A 20,132-nucleotide genomic window follows, 5' to 3' on the forward strand; every position below is an offset into this window, starting at 1 on the left:
GGTTCTAAACTCTTTGACCATAATCTTATGTCAGTGCTCGATGAAACTATACAATAAAACCATATTTTCATATTTTTGATTTTTTTTTTCAAAACCCCTTCAAAAATATTAAGTTTTCAGCAAATGTTCTATATACTGAAGTTTATACTCTTCATTTTAGTTTAAAATTTTCAAACAACATTCTACATTTGAATTAATGTATTCTAAATTATCTTTTATGGTATTTAGCAATCATTCTAATTTTTTAATATTTAGTTTACTTAAATTTCATATACTGCCTATATTAGTGAAATTAGCATTATAAAATCTTCATTATCTAGAGAAACAGAGACAACATAGGTTCTAAACTCTTTGATCTTCATCTTATGTTTGTGCTCGATGAAACTATACACTAAAACCAGATTTTCTTATTTTTGAAAACTTTCCAAAATCCGTGGGTTAACCCCTTCTAAAATAATGAGTTTTCGGTAAATTCTCAATATACTGAAGTTTATACTCTTCACTTTAGTTTAAAAATCTAAAACTACATTCTTCATTTGAATTAATTTATTATAAACTATCTTTTATGGTATATAGGAATCATTCTAATTCTTTAACAATTAAATTAGTAAACTTCATATGTTGCTTAATTCATTGGACTTACCACTATGAAATTTTTATTTTTGAGAGAAGCGGAGACAACAAAGGTCTCAAACCTCTTTGACCATCATCCTATGTCAATACAAGATGCAACTATGTATTTAAACAAGATTATTATATTTATTTATTTTTGGAAAAATTTGTAAGTAACCCCTACGAAAATATAAAATTTTCCTTAATTTCTCTATATACTTAGTTTGTACTCATTAAAGTTGATTAAAATTTTATAAATGCATTATAAATTTGTATTAATTTATTATAAAATTTCCATGGTACATGAGCATCGTTCTAATGTTTTTAACAAATTTTCAATAAAATTTTAGTATTGTGTAGCCTATATTGACCTTAATTTTGGAGGTAAATTATACAAAAGCCCTTAAATTCAAATTTGAGCAAAATATATGTTTTAAATTAATTTTTGGGGTAAAAATCTTAAGTAATGCCCAATTCCTCCTATATGTTATGAAAGACCTTGATTTTGGAGGTAATTATACAAAAGCCCTTAAATTCAAATTTGAGCAAAGTATATGTTTTAAATTAACTTTTGGGGTAAAAATTTTAAGTAATGCCCAAATGTTAAATTAACTTTGAAACAAAGCAATTAATGTTTTCATTGTTATAGTAAATTTTAAGAAGGATAACTATTGGTTTTTAAGGGAATATTAGAAGAAGAAAAAAGAGGTAAATTTGAATGATTGGCTTGCGATTCCCCTGAATTCAACCAAGTTAAAAAATTTTCAGTTCAACAAAAAAAAGAGGTAAAAGCAAAGATTATTCCGTATATGAATATTATTTGCCGACAAAAAAAGAATATTATTATTACTACTATTCGAGCTGAAAACAAAAAATGGATTATATATAAGATATTATATAAAATAAAATCGATATTTTCTAAAACTCTCAAAAGAGAGTATAAAATGATGTTCTGGCCATTTTAAAGCATGATGACACAAAAGATAAAGTTGTCTGATTAATATTTAAACCGAAACATGTCTACATTTGGATGTGATTGATCTTAAGAAAGTTCTTTCAATCTCTAGGGCAATATAGTAATTTCAATATACCGACAAACCGGGTAAAAAGCAAAATGTTTTCCCACTTAAAAAGAGTTTAAAGACTTAACCAAACAAAACAAACAAAAAAATCTCTCCTACACTCTTGCCGGAGATGCAACTCTTCCTCCTTCTCCTCGCCGCACTATCACCTCCGGCGACTTCCCACTACTCCTCCTCAACCTCATCTCCTTCCTCTTCCACCGTCTCTACCTCCGCCTCCGAATGGCGTCCCGCGCGAGCCACCTACTACGCCGCGACCAACCCTCGAGACGCGGTAGGCGGTGCGTGCGGATACGGAGATCTCGTCAAATCCGGGTACGGCATGGCCACGGTCGGTCTGAGCGAGACGCTGTTCGAGCGGGGACAGATCTGCGGCGCTTGCTTCGAGCTCAGATGCGTCGATGATCTGCGCTGGTGTATCCCCGGGACGTCCATCATCCTCACCGCCACGAACTTCTGCGCTCCTAATTACGGTTTTGACCCCGACGGTGGCGGTCACTGTAACCCTCCCAACAAACACTTCGTGTTGCCCATTGAGGCGTTCGAGAAGATCGCTATTTGGAAAGCTGGGAACATGCCGGTGCAGTATCGAAGGTGCGTTTACCTCAAAAAATCGTAAAAACTTTAGTTCGCGTTTTCTTGAGAAATGCGTTTGCGTTAGTGTAAACGCGCTTTTTAATCTGAAACATTTAAAACAATTCATTACAAGTGAAGTGATGATGATGATGCTTTTGCTTTTGTCTTCTTCGATATCCGTGTGCTTTATATGAGCTGGTGTTTCCCTAGACGCTGTCTTGGATTACTAATTTACTTTATTGCCCTTGACCATTAATCGTGTGACTTGAGTATACTAGTGTAAGTAGTGATTCAACTAGATTCAGCTATGGTATTGAGAGCAGTGTTATTGAAAATTGGTTAGAATCGGCAAATTGGACCTAAATAAAACGATTTTTGTAGAATGATTTTCGGTAAAAGCGTTTAAAGATATTGGTTTAGGCGTTAAAATTGTTCTAGGCCTAAACGAAACGAATTTTCTAGAATGATTTATTAAAAAATCGGTATAGGTGTTAAAAAAAATCCGCGTAAACAATAATCTCTCATAAATATTTATAAAGGGCTAAGTTGCTGTCTAGCAATTTCTAGAACATTGATTTAAAGTGTGGTTTGGATAAGTTGCATATTGTAGCTAATGATCGGATCCTTATTAGTTTGTGGTGTGTTTTGTGGTTAGAGTGAACATGTAACCATGGCTACTGGTATTTGACTTACACAGGATCAACTGTAGAAGGGAAGGAAGCATTAGGTTTACAATAGATGGTGGAGGCATTTTCATTTCGGTTCTGATCACCAATGTTGCTGGGTCCGGTGATATAGCTGCTGTGAAGGTTAAAGGGTCTAGAACCGGGTGGTTACCAATGGGTCGTAATTGGGGACAGAACTGGCATATCAACGCTGATCTCAAGAACCAAGCTCTCTCGTTTGAAGTGACTGCTAGTGACAGATCAACCGTGACAGCTTACAATGTTGCTCCTAGAAACTGGGATTACGGACAAACCTTTGAAGGGAAACAGTTCGAGACTCCGTGACACACAGAGAAGGGTACACATCGAGATATAAGAATTTTTGATGGCACGTGACTAAGGAGTGTTCTTTTGCATTTTATAGTTTCGCTCTCCCACGAATAGGTACAAGGAGAAGTCACCCATGTTGTACTAAGAATAGTGATCACACAAACATCACTATTGTATCTTTACATTGCTAAGGAGCAAAAGCTTCTTCTCAAATGTTTAAAGCTAAAACCACTAGTTTACTGTGTTCCAAAGCCAAGAATCATAGAAGGTAAAACCATGAAAAGAATGCAAAAATGTATAACAAGAATCATAACAACTAAAGGTTATATACAACCCTATAGCCTAGAATGTAAGTTCTAGTACTTCAATTTCAAGATCACTTAGATGAAAAGGATCACCGTGTGTTTGTAAAAAAAACACATCAAGCAATGCATTGAGCATGACATAAACAGTAGCATCATAGACCACAGTCATAATACATTCCATCAAGCGTACACTGCGGTCCACAGTTCCAAGTGAAAGACTGTACATCAAGTAAGATAAGCGGACCACCACGCAACATTACTCTCCCCTAACGATCTATCATACTCATGGCCAAACAGTATCACTCATCTTCTTCTTCTCATCTGTGTTCAACATCCCGTTGATCAAAACCGGCATCCCAATCCAGAACATATGTATAGATGTAGATCTATCAACTTCCCCCTTGTTGCTCTATCAAGGGCACTAAAGACTCAACATGACTCCTCAACTCCCTTAGATGAAAACCAAAATCAGAAGCGTTGTTGCATGAAGCATACGCCATAACCCACTTCCCGTAAACACAACATGTGGATACTTGTTCCTCCTCTTATAAAAGACACCACAAGATCTTCCTCATAAGGAGTCCACTTGAACTCCAGCTTCATCCCAATTTCCTTAACCACAATGGTATAATCACCTTTAGCCTCAGACTCCGAGCCCAAAACCAGGCCCAACAACCACGAACCTTGCCTGAGGATCGCCAGCAATAAAGGCCCGGCTCATATAAAATTAGGGCCCTTTGGTAGCCCATAAATGTCTTAAAAACTTTATTTTCTATATTTATAAATTGTGATTATTGGGCTCTATTTGTTAACTTGAGGGTAGTCTTAAAGAAAATATCTCCTAATCGATCCTCTCCTATATCTCATAACAGTTCCAATCCAGTTTTGATATATTCTTTCTTTTTGTGAAATTACCGAAGTTCGGACTAAACCATAGTTTCCTGGACCCGGAACCACAGTATGTAATATTAGTTTTAGTAATTCAAATTAGAAACTTCTGACACAGTGGTAATGATCCTTTCTAGTTGAGCTAATGACCTCTAACAAAGATTCAGAATATAATTTGAAGTAATAGAATCCATATATGCATGGCCACATGTAAAGCTAATAATTTCATATTAAAAGAAAATCAATTTCTGATCTAGATGAGTAGGACAATTCTTCTCACGATGTGGTTTTGATATTTTATTTTATGGTTTTCTCGTTCTCTTGTTGATGTAACAAATCTATATATATTTGTGCCTTAATATATACACATCATGTTAATGTAGGGCTAATCAAGAGAAGTAATCTATACTACTACATATTATTATAGCAGTTATAGAGATGTGTGTGAACGCCATTAAAAACAAAAAGAAGTTTTTTTTTTTTGCTAAAGAAAAACAAAAAAACAAAAAAAACAAAAAGAAGTTAAGAACCAAAAGATTGTTTCATGCAAGGGAAATGTGTCAAGAGGGGTCTGTACACATTGTACATATGGTGATACATTTAATTAATGTACTTGTATATATTATGATGGATAGAAGGAGAATATGGAATTGGAATAAGGAGAGAAAAAGGTTATGACGATGATGAGAAAGGTTGAGAAGTGATTCTCCATGGTTGGCCCATCGATAGCTTCCAAGGATTTATTCACATGTTCACAACTCATGGACCCACATGATCATCTTTCATACATGCTTTTTGGTCTTCTTCGTTCCCTTTTTTTACAAGTCGGATCTCACCATATGTCGCTAGTGGGGTACAATTAAAAGAGAGTTATTTCAGTTAGAAGTGCCGCCAAAGAACAAAAAGAGAGAAGAGAGATTGCAACAGTTTTGGGGTAACCCAATATTCCATCTCCCATTCAACCAATATAGCTTTGACACGTGTAGTTATATTCCAGACCGACCACTCTTGGAGAAGCATGGGATCATTGATGAGGCCACTTGATGAAGAAATAAGGTTTTGCATTTTGGGTGGCAATTATTTTGATTAATTATTCCGGTTAACTACATAATTGCATCCTGGTCATTTTTTGTTCGTAACATACTTTTTATTTACTTATTTATCAATCTCCTATGTTTTGTTTATAAGCATTAAATTTAATAACTTACAAAATAAATGAACAAATAAAGTTTCTTTCAACATTAAAGAAAAAATACAGTAATTAAAAGTTACAAACAAACTGTATGATGTTCTGATTAAACCTAATGTACTTGAAAGAAAATCTCAGAAGTGAGAACTTCTCGATGTGTGTATATATCAAGCTATAATATGAAACTTAAGAGTTAGCACATTATGCGTCAGCCAACAAAATAGAAAATAAATCGACAATTTAAAATATTAAAACTAATTCTTAATATTATTTTGTTGTTTTGGGATGGGGACCTTCCCTTTATTCACTTTTGTCTCTCCTTTTTTTCATTTCTCCCCTCTTTATATATAGCCTCCCTCTCCAAGCCCTCAACGATTACAAAACATTTCCATTCTCTATTTTTCTCTCTCAATTCTCAATTCTCTCCCTCTTTCTTGAAATTAATCCAAGATTTTATGGCTCCTGTCTCGTTACCTCCAGGTTTCAGATTTCACCCAACTGATGAGGAGCTAATTACTTACTATCTCAAAAGAAAAATCAACGGTCTAGAAATCGAACTTGAGGTTATAGCTGAAGTTGATCTCTACAAGTGCGAGCCATGGGACTTACCAGGTACATAATAATATTGTTATTCTGCATGCATGTATATGCATGAGTTACTAAATTTAATCTCCTTTACAAAATAGGATAGTTTTATAAAAAGAAAAACGTTACTCGATTATACTATTATATTTTTCGAAATTCTACAAATCTTATTTTGATTAATAACAGCCTTTGTAGTTAAGAATCGTTATTTTCTGTCTATAACCATCAGAAGCAGAGAGAGCTGAAGAAAAGAATAAGAATATAACAATGATGAAGAAACCCTAAATATACTTTAATTTGCACGGAAGAATACTGCATACCTGTTCATTGCAAAATTATACTATTTAGCTGTTATGATATCAACTAAAGATTTTAAAACTAAAACGTAAGTTCTGTTTAATAAGAAATTCACGTAAGCATTATTTTCTTTAAAAGAATTGTTTTAAACTTTTGGTAAGCTACGTTTAAACATGCCATGGATTTAACTGAGTTATGGTTGAATTTTGGATTACTTTTTTCTGGCAATTTCTTGTTAGAATTCTTAATTTTACTTTAAAAGATTCATTAATAAATTCAATTATAGGGAAAGCCTTGCTTCCAAGCAAAGACCAAGAATGGTACTTCTTTAGCCCACGGGACCGGAAGTATCCCAATGGTTCGAGGACAAACCGAGCAACCAAAGGCGGGTATTGGAAGGCCACGGGTAAAGACCGTCGAGTTAGTTGGAGAGACCGAGCTATTGGAACCAAGAAGACATTGGTTTACTACCGTGGACGCGCCCCTCATGGTATAAGAACCGGTTGGGTTATGCATGAATATCGACTCGATGAAACTCAATGCGAGCCTTCTGCATACGGCATGCAGGTTCGTCGCGTCAGCTAGCTAATTGATTGACTAATCATTTTTATTGTCTATACACATATATATACCATTAGAGGATGTAAAATAAAAACTTGTCTGTTTTTTTTTTCAGGACGCATATGCACTTTGCCGTGTATTTAAAAAGATTGTGATTGAAGCTAAGCCAAGAGATCAGCATCGGTCTTATGTCCACGGGATGTCGAATGTGAGTGGCAATTCGAGTTTTGACGCTTGTTCGGATCTAGAGATCAGTTCAACTACTCATCAAGTTCAAAATGCATTTCAACCGCGATTTGGAAACAGACATTTTAACTCAAACGCAATGACTAGTAACGAAGATTGGTCACAATACTATGGTTCTTCTTATGCACCATTCCCTACACCATTTAAGGTACAACTAGAATTGAATAAAATCCACCAACCTGTTAAAATAAGATTATATAACAAACTTTAATGGTGGATTGTATATGTTTTATGTAGGTTAATAATGAGATCGAATGCTCAATGTTACAACACAATATGTCTCTACCACCGTTGCGTGTAGAGAACTCGGCGGTCAGCAACTGCGATTTCTTTACGAGTATGACTCACAACAACAATCATGGCGTTTTGGAGGACTTTAGTTTCGCTGCAAGTGGCTCCAACCATTATAATAGCGTTGGTGATCAAGTGATCCACATAGGCAATTATGATGAACCACCATTGATGATGTCAAATCATAATATGAACCAGGTATTTAATAAATGTATACATCTAGTATAGTTTCATACGCTGGAAATTATTTTGTCAACCATTCATAAACTAATTTTTGCATGAATATTGAAAAGGGATATATGGAAGAGCAGAAGATCATATCGAGCTTGGATAATAATGACCAAGACCTTGGATTTCAAGGTATGATATATAATAAAGGTTTTACATATTGTCTAGGTGCTTTTCTTATCTAAAGATAACTACAATTCGTTTAATCTACAGGAGATAATACTAATGACAACATAAACATCGATGATTTCTTCTCATTTGATGTGTATAACGAGGATAACGTAAATCAAGTAGAAGGTAAAGAAGACTTGATTACAAACGAAACCCTTGATTCATCTGGATTTGAGGTGGTCGAGGAAGAAATAAGGTTTAACAACCAAATGCTCATCTCAACATATCAAACAACGAAGATTCTATATCACCAAGTCGTACCTTCTCACACGTTGAAAGTTCATATCAATCCTATTAATCACAATGTGGAAGAAAGAACACTGTTCATTGAAGAGGATAACGACTCTTGGTTACAAAGAGCTGAGAAGATCACGAAGACAAAACTCACTCTTGTTGGTGTAATGGCTCAGCAATGTTACAAGTATCTTGCGGTTTTCTTTTGATTTTGTTTTCTTTAAGCTATTGATTTATACGCCTTGAAAGTGCGTCTATATACTATACACAAAAATACATGTACATCTCATTCTTGTAATTGATTACACTATTGGAAATATATATATTTATGTAGTATAATAACCAATATGAAACATTTGACAACGTTAGGGATATACATGTTAAAACTGCACAGCGAAGATCATAACTGATCTAATCGATAACATAACTAAGATAACATTTAACACAAACACCATCAACCTATCAATAAACTATACAAGTCTCTAAAATAGAAGAATCTTTTTAGATAATAAGAGAATTACAAGAGAGAGGGAAAACCAAAGATTAGAAGACTACATGTAAATATTATTCACAAACTCAATTACAAGAACCATTTACAACGTAATAAACGATGAGTTGCTAGAGTGTTATATACATATGTACCTACGTACAGTATTGACAGTCGTTTACATGATATTTTACGTGTGTGCAAAGAGAGGATTAGACAGGAACACGCCTTCCACGGTAGCGATCCAGTAACTGATACAATTTTAAATTAATGATAGAAAGTCAGACACATATGCTTTCACTTAGAAGGCTGAGCTCAGAAAGTAACTTGAAAGCAATGAAATGTACCGATCTGATGTATGGATGCTGCAAAAGCCAGCCCAGTATAGGTATCCTTTGAAGGAAGACAGCGAGTGTAGGCCAGAAACCACTTTAACATGACAAAAGGATGGAGAAAAGACATGAATAAATAAACCAAAAATCTACAAAATGAAGTAATGAAACCAACAACATTTTTCAAACAAACCTGAAGAGGACAAGGAATCCATATGATTCTAGAAGCAAACCGAAAATAGGCCATCCAAACACAACCAACAAGAATCCCAAACCAAATGATATAGTTCCCTGTATAGCAACAAAGAAAGAGAAAAACACAAAGCAGTAGGAAAACAAACAGTGAGTTCTTGTCGGATCAGATTGAAACAAAAAGGGGTTAGAGAGAAAGACACCTTAAAGTTGCGCCGTTTTGTAAAGAATTGGATGGCTGGTTGAATCCCTATGGTTAGAGTGACACCAGCTAAGAAGAGTATCTGTTTCAATCAGATAGAGTTACATATAACATTAAAAAGCTTACTAAGACCACAACAATGGTATACATACATTTCCCATGGCGATGAGTCCCTTGTCAAACACGAAAATGACTCCCAGGAATGTAAAGAAGACACCAAATCCAGTCAAGCCTAGCCCAATCTCTGCCCAAATATCATCAAAAATTTTCAACGACGACTTTGAAATTTTTGCACGACTCAGTAATCATTTCATCATGAACAACAAGAAAAAAAAACACAACAGAACAGAACCATAGAAACAGAGGAAACACCATGTAGAACAGTAGAAGTACCCTCATCGATTCAGCATAGGTGACTAGCTTATGCCACAGATGGTTACTACTAGTTCATGATTACATTCCATAGATTAAGAGAGTTGATCAGAACTTACTTTTAAGGTCATTCATCTCGAAGGAAGCCATATCATTGGACAATCAACAACCCCAAAACGTAGAATTCAGGCAACTTTCGGGTCTGATAAAGTTTGTCTCTTGATGTCTGAAATCAAAGAACGAGTTTGAATGGATCAAAGACTTGGATCAATCGTGGGTGCCAACTTCTGGTGGAAGTAAATGTTCTGTTTTACGGCAACAATAGTCAAAGCCTCGTCATTCATACTTCCTTCCTCCACGTCATCTCGACCGATTAATAACTTCATAAAATTAAAAATGAACCCCTCACTTTTGGGATATTTTTCACAAAACCCATATCTTATGGTATGTGTATAACTGCCCTGTACTTTTTGTATTTGCAAAACATTAATAAAAATCATAGACATGTTTTAAAATCGGTTTAGGCAGAATCTACATAAGTGGAAAATTGGTATAACTGAAACAGTTTTTTCTAAAAAAAACTAAATTAATTTTAACTATTTTAAACCTTAAATTGTCTGAATGTAAATATGTTAAATTGATTAACTATTAACGTAAATCTATAATTTATTTAGTTTATTACTATTTATTCTAAGTTTTATAATTCATAAAACTGATCTTGTAACTAAAGTGTGAAAATATCTAATATAAATAAATTAACAATTCCGACGACCCGAATAACCCTGTCTACAGTAGCTAGTCTTCTACATAATTCTTAGGAATTTCTTTTAGGTATTTACCTAAGTACATCCCACATCTTATGTATTCACAAATTACCTCAAATCAGATGGTGTTCACAAACAAGTCCCATATCCTTTGATATTTACTAAACCACCCCAAGTTCTTTGGTATGTACACCAAAGTGTCCATAACTGCTGTTATTTACTAAACCACTCCAACTTATTCGACATTTACCAAGCTGTCTAATACTTCTGTTATTTTCTGAATTAACGTATACCTTATTATGTTCATAAAAGCGTCCTAGATCTTTTGGTATTTTCAAAAAGTTCATATGGTGAAGTGAAGTAAAGCTTGAGCTAATTCCAGATTAAACTGAAGATTACGAAACGATCAGAAAAGTCTAAATACTTATAATTTATACATCCTCACACAATTTAGAACACTGAAGCTCGAAAACATCGTCCGGTTTAGCGAAACATAAAAACTAAAAGCTTTAATTCCGGTTTAGGTCCGAGTGAGCAAAGCCGATATGTGAGCCGCCGAGAGCGTCTGAGCTCTCGGAGGCAGCCTGTTACCGGAAAGCCTCGGCGGCCTATCGTTTCCTCCGAAGAAAGCGTCGTGGCCAGCTAGATTTCGCTCCGATGCACCGCCGCAACCGGATAATCGTCGACAGTGAGAGCTCTCCCGCCGCTGCTTCAGTTTTGCGTTGAGAGGATTCTCGGGTTTCGCGAGATCCTCTACCGTCAGCGCTTCTGATAACGACGTGAACGACTGCGACTTGCCTCTGTAATGTTTTGACAATCCTCTCCTGTTGTCAACATTTTCAAAACATAAACTCTGAGGTAAACACAACAATTTTTACACAAAATTATTTAAGTTTTTTTTTTGTATTATATCCCTTAATCTAACAAGATCTAAACTTAAGGACATAGAAATGAAAATATCTAAACTCAGGGGCAGGGAAACGAAAACTCTTTGATTGTTCTTACCTTAAAGAAGAACTGCGACGGTCTGATTCGTCAGGAGAGTTTGGAAAAGAAGAGGGAGAATTTAAACCTTCATCTGCGTCTGCGTCTGCATCTCTAACGCAGTTTTCGCGTCTGCGTTCTTCACCCAACATAAGAGACTCCATCTGTTCTTGATAATGCATATTTCTTCTTTCTTCAAAGACTCTTATAATAATTTATCAAGACTTGAGAAGAGAAACAGTTTCCTTTTTATATTATTACAATGATGACGAACGGTCTATATATAGTCAGTCCATAATTAAAATTAATTGATAAATGTAAAGTATACTTTATTTGTAGATTTTTGTCTTAAAAATGTTATTAAAATTGCAATATTTGTATGATTTGTATCTAACTTTGGAGAAGTAACGTAATGAATATTCGAATATAAAACATTATCTCGTGAAATCTGTTTCTCAAGTAACATGTTCACGCCCATGAACATGGCTTCTGGTTTTGCGGTCGTCTATATATAATTAAGTTTTTCTGGTCGGAGATAAGATATTTTTGCGGCCCTAGTTGTACCCGATCATGACACGTGAAAAGAGCCAAGAAATGGACGGAGATTGGATGCATGTTATGTTACGTGGTGGGTGGAAACAGATGGCACAAAGAACAATGTCATCGAGAATCTCTGTGTGAAGAACGAATCTAAGGACGCGTGTCGAACTATGTTGAACAGATTCAGTGACTTTTGAGCCATGATTGATAACATAAACTTTATTTTATGTGTATACGGATACGGGCCCTTCGGACATGATAGATCCTTCGGGCCCTGCAAACAAATTGTATGCATAATGTCCTGAACAGCCTTCCAAGTTCTATTACTTGTCTGAGACTATTTGGTAAAGATTTGTCTCAAATCAAGCCCATAGCCAACCAAACAGAGCTGAAGTCCAGCCCTTCATAAAACACAAGCCCAAAGCCAGATCTGAGTTTTGTTAAGATTTTGACAAATTTCTTTCGGTCTACAAAACTAAACTAAATCGGTTCTAGAGGACAGAAATTAACAAAAGTCTAAACCAGTTTATCCAGCCTTGATCCAACAACAGACCATAAAGTGAAAAAAATTAATAATGTGTAAATTAATTAGCCAGAGATTCAGCAAGTAAGAAAACAAAAAAGAACTATAACACTAAATACCTAAAGCTGGAGCTAAATCAAAGAGACAAAGCTTTCTCAAGAAAGTGAAAAATATACAAAACCAACCAGTGGTATCATTGTTCTAAACTCTTCACCTGATCTGTACCAATAAGTAACCAGAGTCTCTCTACGTGAACTGTTCTCCCTATGACTAACTTTCCCTCACATTATAAAAGCCTGATGGTTCCTCTCCGAGAGTTCGAATGCTCTAAACGTGATCCCCAGTCTACAGAAACCAAATGCTTATATGTTCTGTACCTGTAAATCTCGTTTTGGCTTTGAGTAGAGAGCTCATGTTATTGATCTCTTCTCTCGTTGAAGGCTTTCACGGTCGGTTTTGATGACGGTCTATTTATTTTCTCCAGTAATCTGCTAAACACTAGTTTGACTGGTATGCAGGCCACCGTTGGTGGTCCTGGTAATACCCGTCTGTTAGAGAGCTCGGGAGTTCGATCCCCCAACGCCTTCGCCCCGTGTAGTGCTTGTTCGCTGCTGAACGACGATAGTGCTCTTGTCTTTTGACTAGGGGTTGCGTTTGTGTTCTTCGTCAACTTCTTTCTTTCTCCAGGTGGTCGTGGAATGCCCATTAGATTGCTTCTCCTCGCCGAGTCGCCATCATTACTAAAGTTCCCCGAACCAAGCTTCCTAAGAAGTGGTTTCCGTCCCTGCGGAGAATGGTCCTCCGCATCGGCTTCAAGTGATGATGATAACCGATGCAGCCGTGGAACCCGTGAACTACTCCTCCTTGCAGTCTTCCAAGCAGGGGGAAGTAACAAGGGTTTGTCATGGTAAGTTGTTTCATTACCAAAGTACTCAGCTGTCTTAAAATATGACTCAGAGGAACCATCTGCCATGACTTGGACTTCTACTGGATGTCCAGTTATTGCTCTGCCATTTAACTTGCTCACTAGGGAGACAAACGGGACAGGCCCTTTCCGATAGCTTCCTTGTACTTCTAAATCAACATCCATCAATGGAGGATACGTTTTCCTTCCAAAATGTCGATGAGAAGCATCTGAACCTTCGAGTTTTCCCTTCTTCAAACCAATCTGGCCTTCCCAAGGATCATCATCCCAGTCCAGCATGTCATGGCTGTAGATGTTCTTACACTCGGATGCAAACATAGTTGACAGCCGATATTCATCATCACCTCCTAGTCCAATCATTCTATCTCCGAACTGTCTTTCGTTGGGATCAGTGTCATCAGTTCCATCACTCATCTCATCAGAATATCTTCCATCTTCCATATGATTACGGTGCATTTCCCTCTTGCGTGCAGACCTTCTTGGGAGACTTCGCATGTTTCTTTTTCCCTTGAGCTGCCACTCGGAAACCGTACCGGCTCCACTATCCGGATCTTGGGAGTAAAGGTGATAAGAGTCGCCAGAAATGGATGACTCATAACAATCTTCCTCGCTACTGGTGCTTTCATCTTCTGCTGACATATGTCTACTAAAAGTATTGTGTTGCTCTGAATGACGCCCAGCTCCTGTTAAGAGAGAATTCAAACTAGTCAGGTAATGGCTAAAAACTATGTGACACACAGAACTAGAAATTGAGTCTAGTTTAACACAATGAAAAAATTGTAACATTTATGTGACAGGAAACTAGCTTTTAGCCGTCCAGAGAGGCTTTACCTGACAGCAAGTGAATGTCATCATCAGTATCCTCATCCATATCAGAAGAATCAGTTTCGGATTCAGAAGAAATATATTCAACATCTTGCAAAAAATCAGGAGGGTCATATTCTGAAAGCGAATAACGAGAATTGCCACCAGCGAAGGAGGAACGCATTGCCTCCCTGTGGCTATCGAAACCATCATTAGATTCATTTGGTGCAAACATATACTTAGCCCTTTTAGCCTTCTTCTTCCCTGCAACAACAGAGCCAAAATTGCATAACAAATCAGTATATTCAAAAAGAGCCAGAAGAAGCTTTAGGAAGTTTTGCAAAATCCATCTTACCGATGGTATTATAGCAGGGCCTCTCCATGCTATGATCTCCACTAGAAGAAGCTGAAGAGTAGCTTCTACCCAGAGACTTGAAGGAAGTAGTACCAGGACCATTCGAAGATGAAAACTTCCGCTTTGAAGAGGTTGTTCTCAGCCCAAACTCCACCAAACCTCTCATCCGAGGATGCACCTCGTCCTCACAAGTCCCATTAGAAACACCATGAACACTCGACAACACAACCATTCTCTCCTTGGTTGCATCAGTCTCTAGCTTAGCTTCCTTCTTGAGAATCTCCTTCTCAAGCTCAAGAGCATGGAGAATCGCATCTTCTCTCCGAGCATACTTCTCCCTCTTTCTAACCGTCACCCCATGCGAGGTTTCCACCTTCTCAATGCAGTCATCAAAGTCCCCACACCGAAACGGCTTCACCCGCTTGGACTTCTCCAGATTGTACCAATCCCTAAATCAATCCAAAAACCTAATGATAGTTTTTATTTATTTTAAATTATAACAGATTCAAGAAGAGAGAGACTTACACACTTGCATCCTCTCTCCCAAGAAGCTTCACAGGAGTACCAGATCGTGGAGATGTGATAGTGGTAGAGTCAAGATCATCTTGTCCCAGTATCCTCCCTGGCCACCACGAGCCGTTCCTTCTCCTCACCCACACAATCGATCCCACCGTCCAGTCCACCGCACCTGTCCCTGAGCTTCCCATCCTTCTCTCTCTCTAACTCTCTCTCTAACACTCAAGACCACACTTCCTCTATTCTATGTTCACTAACAGGCCTCAAAAGTCTACCATTCTCCAGAGAAAAAAAAACAGTTTCTTCTAATGTAACGATCTACCTGAAAAAATCAGCTCAGACGCCGTAACTGCAAGCGAATCGCGGCGGAAACAGAGAGGAAGGAATCCGGCGAGGAAGAAGCTTCGCTTCGCTTTTTGCATTCAGATTTGTAAAGTTGCTATAACCTTACGCTTTCTGAAAGTTAGGTTAAAAAAAAACCTTCTTCTCTGCGCTCTCCACCGTCTGTTTATTATAACCTTAATGTAAGTTGGTATCTCTCTCTGTCTTTCTTCTCTTTGAAACCTCCGCGACGTCTTGTACGATCTCTCTCTCTCTCTCCTCTCCGTGGTGACTCCGTCTCTCTTTCGCCTCTCTCTCTCTCCTCCGGATGGTGGTGATTGCTTGAATTAACACGCGCTACCGAAACGCGTGCTTTCTACGTAACCTAATTATAAGCCCATTGACCAATCCATGAGCTTCTTGTTCGTAAGCCCACAGTAAGAAGGCCCATTAAAATTTCAAAATCGACGCAGTAACGGTCACTTGCGTAGGGCTTCTCTTTCGACTGATGTGTGTATATATACACCGTTTCGGACGATTAGACATTCAGACCAGAAACTTCTCGTTTTTCAGCTGTCATTTTTTCCTCCCCAAAAATAAAAAATCACTATCCTCGGTCGCGATGGATTTCGACAGTCTTACAAGAAGAGATCTTCAGTTCTTCTGTAAGAAGAACAAGATCCCAGCCAATATGACCAATATCGCCATGGCCGATGCTCTCAAAGCTCTTGAGATTGTAAGTCTTTTGCTCATTTCAATATTCATTGGCAAAGCTAGTAACTTTAATTGCATCTTGACTCGTTCTTAGTTAAAAATGATATTGAGATCTGTATCTTGTAACTATCCAGAACTTGTCGTTTTTTGATAAATCTGGATGTTTGCTAGACTATCCGATTAGTGAGAGAGTTAGTGACGGAACATGAATCAGAACGTTTCTTTATCTAAGCAGTTTCAGATGATGAGTGATTGTTTCTATTGAGTCCACAGATTTACATTTATGTGTGAATGTTTAATAGGTTGAAGGTATTGAGGAGTTCATGAACCAATCTGAGTCCACACGTGACCTGTCTCCAACAAGCGTTGCCAAGAATCTGCCGAGCGCTGCAGGCACTGCAGCTAGAACAACTCGGAGGAAGACCAAAGATGAAACTCAACCATCAGAGCTTCTGACCCGTTCTTGCCTTGTGACTAGCAAGTCTCTAGCTGGAGAAATGGAGCAAGAAAACAGAAACGCGAACGTGGATCCAGCACTACCTCCAAGCCGTAGGAGAGCATCAGTTGCTATGAATCTGGAGGAGAGCAAAACACCAGCGGTGAGAAGCACGAGAAGGGGGGCTCAGGCAGCTGCGTCTGAGTCGGTTCAGAGGGTGTACAGCACGAGGAGATCTGTCAAGTTGCTAGAGGAGAGTATGGCTGACCTGAGTTTGAAGACTAGGGAGTCTCTCAATGTACCTTCAAAGAAGAACGAAGATGTTGCTGAAAGTGAAGAAGGTTTGCAAAAACATATCCATTTTTTTTAATTAGCAGTGTTAACTCTTGATCAGTATGTAATCAAGTTCATTTGCAATATGCAGGTTCCAAACTTGAGAAACCCCAAGGGAGTGAAGAAGCTATCTCAGTGAGAGATCTAAATGATTCGTGGGATGATTCCAAGAATGATCCAGATGTTGATGTTTTATATGGTGATCTTGGTGATATCACTTTCGTTGATGCAACAACCAGCAAGGAACAGATGAATGGAACAGGTATACATATACACAGAATCATATACCCATCAATATATTTTTTTTTTCTTGTTTGCATTTACTTCATTTTTATCTTCTTTGCAGAGTCCAACACCGTTCCAGCTCCAGAGAGTTCTGTCCTAGTTGAAGACCAAGAAACGTTGCAGGAGGATGGTTTTGTAGTTGTGGACCATCCTGCATCTACAACCGCAAACACTGTGATCTGCAGCAAAGAATCAGAGTCTGAAGAAATGAAGAATGGTTCTGAATCTGAATCAGAGGATGATGGTGTTGTTGCTGACTCAAACCAAGAGGCATTTGGGTTTAAGGTCTCTACTAGTGATAATGTGACTAAGGTAGACACTATTGTCCCAACAGTTCTGCTGGCTGAAGAATCAGAAGAAAGTTGCGAGTCTGATGAACTGATGGATGATGATGAATCAGAGGTGGCTATAGTTTCAGACAAGAAGACTCGGGCTTCCACACCTCAAGAATCAGACAGCGATGAATGGTCCGATTACGAGATAAGCGAGATAGATGAAAAGAGTTTGAGGTCTGTTGAGATGATAGATTCTTTTTCAGACGAGAAGTCTCCAGCTTCTTCCTCAGTTCTTGCTGGTAATGAGACAAAAACTCCAATGAAGTCTTCGTTTGAAACAGAATCAAACAAACCAGCTCTAAAGCTAAATCTTGTTGCAGACAACAAGGAGAAGGAGAATGTTGAGGAGGAGGAGATGGTTCTTGAGTCCAATGGAGAGAGAGAAGCAGAGGCCGAGACTAAGAAGAAGAAGAACACGATTGATGAAGAGAGCCTTAAAGACATAAGCATGAGGCAACTAACGAAGCTGGTGAAAGAACTTGCTATCAAGAGCAAGCAACAACACAAGAGCTTAGAGTAGTAGAGAAGAAGAAACTATTTTACCCTTTTTGAATATCATTTCCTTCCCTGGAAAAAAAAAACTTGTTGCTTCTTTTGTTTTCTTAGGTTGTCCCTGTGTTTTTCTTCTTCTGAGAACCTAAACAGAAATTTCATATCAATTCAATTTTATTTTGGTTTCGTTCGTAAGTTTTGTTCTCTACTAACTCTTGAATGAGCAAATCATTCATCTCAAAAGAAACAAATTCTAAAACCATAATTTATCAAGGTGAAGTTGATAGTCCGATAGGAGTTGTCCTAGATGCGCTGATCCAGTGGAGTAGATTAATCATCTCCTATTTGAATGTCCACCAGTTTTCCAGGTTTGGGCTTTATCGGATTATCCGTCTCTTCCGGGTTACTTCTCGAGTATATCTATATACCAAAACATGAATTTTCTGTTCTGAGAGAGAAAAGAGGTGGCTCCACAGAGACCACAAATCGACACCTTCCCTTGGATATGCTGGTTCATTTGGAAGACAAGGAACGACATGCTCTTTAACGGGAGAGTCGTATCCCCTTTGGATACCCTTCAACATGCAACCCTTGAGGCAGAATGTTGGAGGAAAGCTAATGAAAAGGAGGAAGAGATTGATGATCATGCAGATCTTCCACCTATAGAGGTCGAGATAGTGCCCCTTTGGACACCCTGAATTCCTACCTGTCAAATTGATGCATCATGGATCAATCATGGCAGTGTAAGTGGTTTAGGGTGGAGTCTTAAGGGCCAAATGGGCTTGGATCTTTTTGGATTAAGGGCTTGCAACAGGAACCTCTCAGCCCTACATGCTGAGATGGAAGGTTTAATTTGGGCAGCCACATGCATGAGAGAGATGAGGATAACCTCGATACGGTTCGAAACAGATTGCTCGGATCTAGTGGAGATGATTTTGAATCCGATGGAGTGGCCACGCTTTGCGACGGAGATTGAGATTCTCCAGAGGTTACATGCGGGTTTTGAGGATGTGAGTTTGTTCCACATTCCTCGGAGCAGGAATAGTCGAGCGGATGCGTTAGCAAAAGAAGCAAGGAAGAAAGGATATATCTTTTCCCATATAAATCAGACCAGGACAGACGGAGATGCTCTTCGGAGGATCGGCTCGTCTGCCACCACTTGATCTAATTAGATGGGCAGCGGACAAAAAAAAATTATCAAGGTGAAGAGTGATGTAATGCCGTAGCTCAAGATACTATACACAACATTGTAAAAAGATCACCCCATCAAAAACCACAATTTTGCAGAGTCTACACTTTCCATCAGAATATACAATGAAGTTCTTTTTTTTGTCAGTTGTCCATCTAAGTCTAGATCAAGTGGTGGTCAGACGAGCCGGTTCTCCGAAAAGCACCTCCACCTGACCGGGTCTGATCTATATGGGAAAAATGGCCTCTAATCCTTGTTTCCTTCGGTAATGCATCAATATACAATGAAGTTCAAATGTCATATCATGCAAATAGAAGCCTACTTGATACTAACATTAGCTTTCAGAATCAGAAGCAAAGCAATGACAAGATCAAAAAAAGAACTTCCAAGTCTTAAAGAGGTTTTGATTGGGTGACATAGCCATATCAGAAGCCAAAAAAGTATATAAATGGTGGAGAGACTAAGACACCATGAGCTTGATCTTCTACTTTTATTATGTCTATTTAGCTAGCCGGATATTTTCTTCTAGGTTTTCGTTGTTACAAGGATCTCAAGATTCGGCTTTGTTCACTCTTTGGAATTCAATTGTCACTCGGTTTTACAAAACTCAAACCGAATGAATTAAATTCATTTGTGCGAGTGTTTTTATATTCAGTTTATAGTTAATCATATGTTTAATTGTTTTTTTAAATTGTATTAGTTGATGATCTCGAATTTTAGATGTTGTTATATTAGATTCATTTTCATTTGATAATTATTTTATACAAAATT

The 20,132-nt window shown here is 37.7% G+C and overlaps 6 protein-coding genes and 1 pseudogene across 8 annotated transcripts; 3 read left to right on the forward strand and 4 right to left on the reverse strand.

Annotated features, from left to right (window-relative positions):
* Positions 1–1,747: 1,747 nt before the first annotated feature.
* LOC130496147 (expansin-A13-like) lies at positions 1,748–3,499 on the forward strand. Its single transcript, XM_056987980.1, has 2 exons — positions 1,748–2,288; positions 2,968–3,499. Exons 1-2 carry the CDS (start codon positions 1,807–1,809, stop codon positions 3,278–3,280), a joined length of 795 nt encoding a protein of 264 aa, XP_056843960.1. The 5' UTR covers positions 1,748–1,806; the 3' UTR covers positions 3,281–3,499.
* A 108-nt stretch (positions 3,500–3,607) lies between these two features.
* Positions 3,608–4,291, reverse strand: LOC130496905 (protein ALTERED XYLOGLUCAN 9-like; annotated as a pseudogene).
* Positions 4,292–6,032: 1,741 nt separating this feature from the next.
* LOC130496396 (NAC domain-containing protein 45) lies at positions 6,033–8,593 on the forward strand. The gene is made up of 6 exons (XM_056988445.1): positions 6,033–6,259; positions 6,816–7,096; positions 7,206–7,484; positions 7,574–7,825; positions 7,921–7,987; positions 8,069–8,593. Exons 1-6 carry the CDS (start codon positions 6,103–6,105, stop codon positions 8,467–8,469), a joined length of 1,437 nt encoding a protein of 478 aa, XP_056844425.1. The 5' UTR covers positions 6,033–6,102; the 3' UTR covers positions 8,470–8,593.
* A 155-nt stretch (positions 8,594–8,748) lies between these two features.
* On the reverse strand, positions 8,749–10,171 carry LOC130496397 (vesicle transport protein GOT1). The gene is made up of 6 exons (XM_056988446.1): positions 9,965–10,171; positions 9,626–9,717; positions 9,475–9,555; positions 9,273–9,370; positions 9,095–9,176; positions 8,749–8,998 (listed from the first exon to the last, which is right to left on the reverse strand). The coding sequence occupies exons 1-6, from the start codon at positions 9,993–9,995 to the stop codon at positions 8,960–8,962; spliced, it is 423 nt and encodes a 140-aa protein (XP_056844426.1). The 5' UTR covers positions 9,996–10,171; the 3' UTR covers positions 8,749–8,959.
* A 794-nt stretch (positions 10,172–10,965) lies between these two features.
* LOC130495929 (protein OXIDATIVE STRESS 3 LIKE 3) lies at positions 10,966–12,042 on the reverse strand. The gene is made up of 2 exons (XM_056987556.1): positions 11,615–12,042; positions 10,966–11,433 (listed from the first exon to the last, which is right to left on the reverse strand). The coding sequence occupies exons 1-2, from the start codon at positions 11,773–11,775 to the stop codon at positions 11,130–11,132; spliced, it is 465 nt and encodes a 154-aa protein (XP_056843536.1). The 5' UTR covers positions 11,776–12,042; the 3' UTR covers positions 10,966–11,129.
* Positions 12,043–12,693: 651 nt separating this feature from the next.
* On the reverse strand, positions 12,694–15,922 carry LOC108806066 (uncharacterized). 2 transcript variants are annotated; one of them, XM_018578090.2, is made up of 4 exons: positions 15,266–15,922; positions 14,741–15,189; positions 14,413–14,649; positions 12,694–14,264 (listed from the first exon to the last, which is right to left on the reverse strand). In XM_018578090.2, the coding sequence occupies exons 1-4, from the start codon at positions 15,445–15,447 to the stop codon at positions 13,072–13,074; spliced, it is 2,061 nt and encodes a 686-aa protein (XP_018433592.2). In that variant the 5' UTR covers positions 15,448–15,922; the 3' UTR covers positions 12,694–13,071. The 2 variants fall into 2 exon arrangements, with proteins under 2 accessions (XP_018433592.2, XP_018433593.2); XM_018578091.2 differs by having other exon boundaries at positions 15,270–15,409.
* A 191-nt stretch (positions 15,923–16,113) lies between these two features.
* Positions 16,114–18,367, forward strand: LOC108806399 (uncharacterized). 2 transcript variants are annotated; one of them, XM_018578504.2, is made up of 5 exons: positions 16,114–16,313; positions 16,594–17,068; positions 17,152–17,322; positions 17,407–17,919; positions 18,001–18,367. In XM_018578504.2, the coding sequence occupies exons 1-5, from the start codon at positions 16,200–16,202 to the stop codon at positions 18,198–18,200; spliced, it is 1,473 nt and encodes a 490-aa protein (XP_018434006.1). In that variant the 5' UTR covers positions 16,114–16,199; the 3' UTR covers positions 18,201–18,367. The 2 variants fall into 2 exon arrangements, with proteins under 2 accessions (XP_018434006.1, XP_018434004.1); XM_018578502.2 differs by having other exon boundaries at positions 17,407–18,367.
* Positions 18,368–20,132: the final 1,765 nt, after the last annotated feature.

Source organism: Raphanus sativus, chromosome 6 (genome assembly GCF_000801105.2).
Source record: "Raphanus sativus cultivar WK10039 chromosome 6, ASM80110v3, whole genome shotgun sequence".
Taxonomy (NCBI): domain Eukaryota; kingdom Viridiplantae; phylum Streptophyta; class Magnoliopsida; order Brassicales; family Brassicaceae; genus Raphanus; species Raphanus sativus.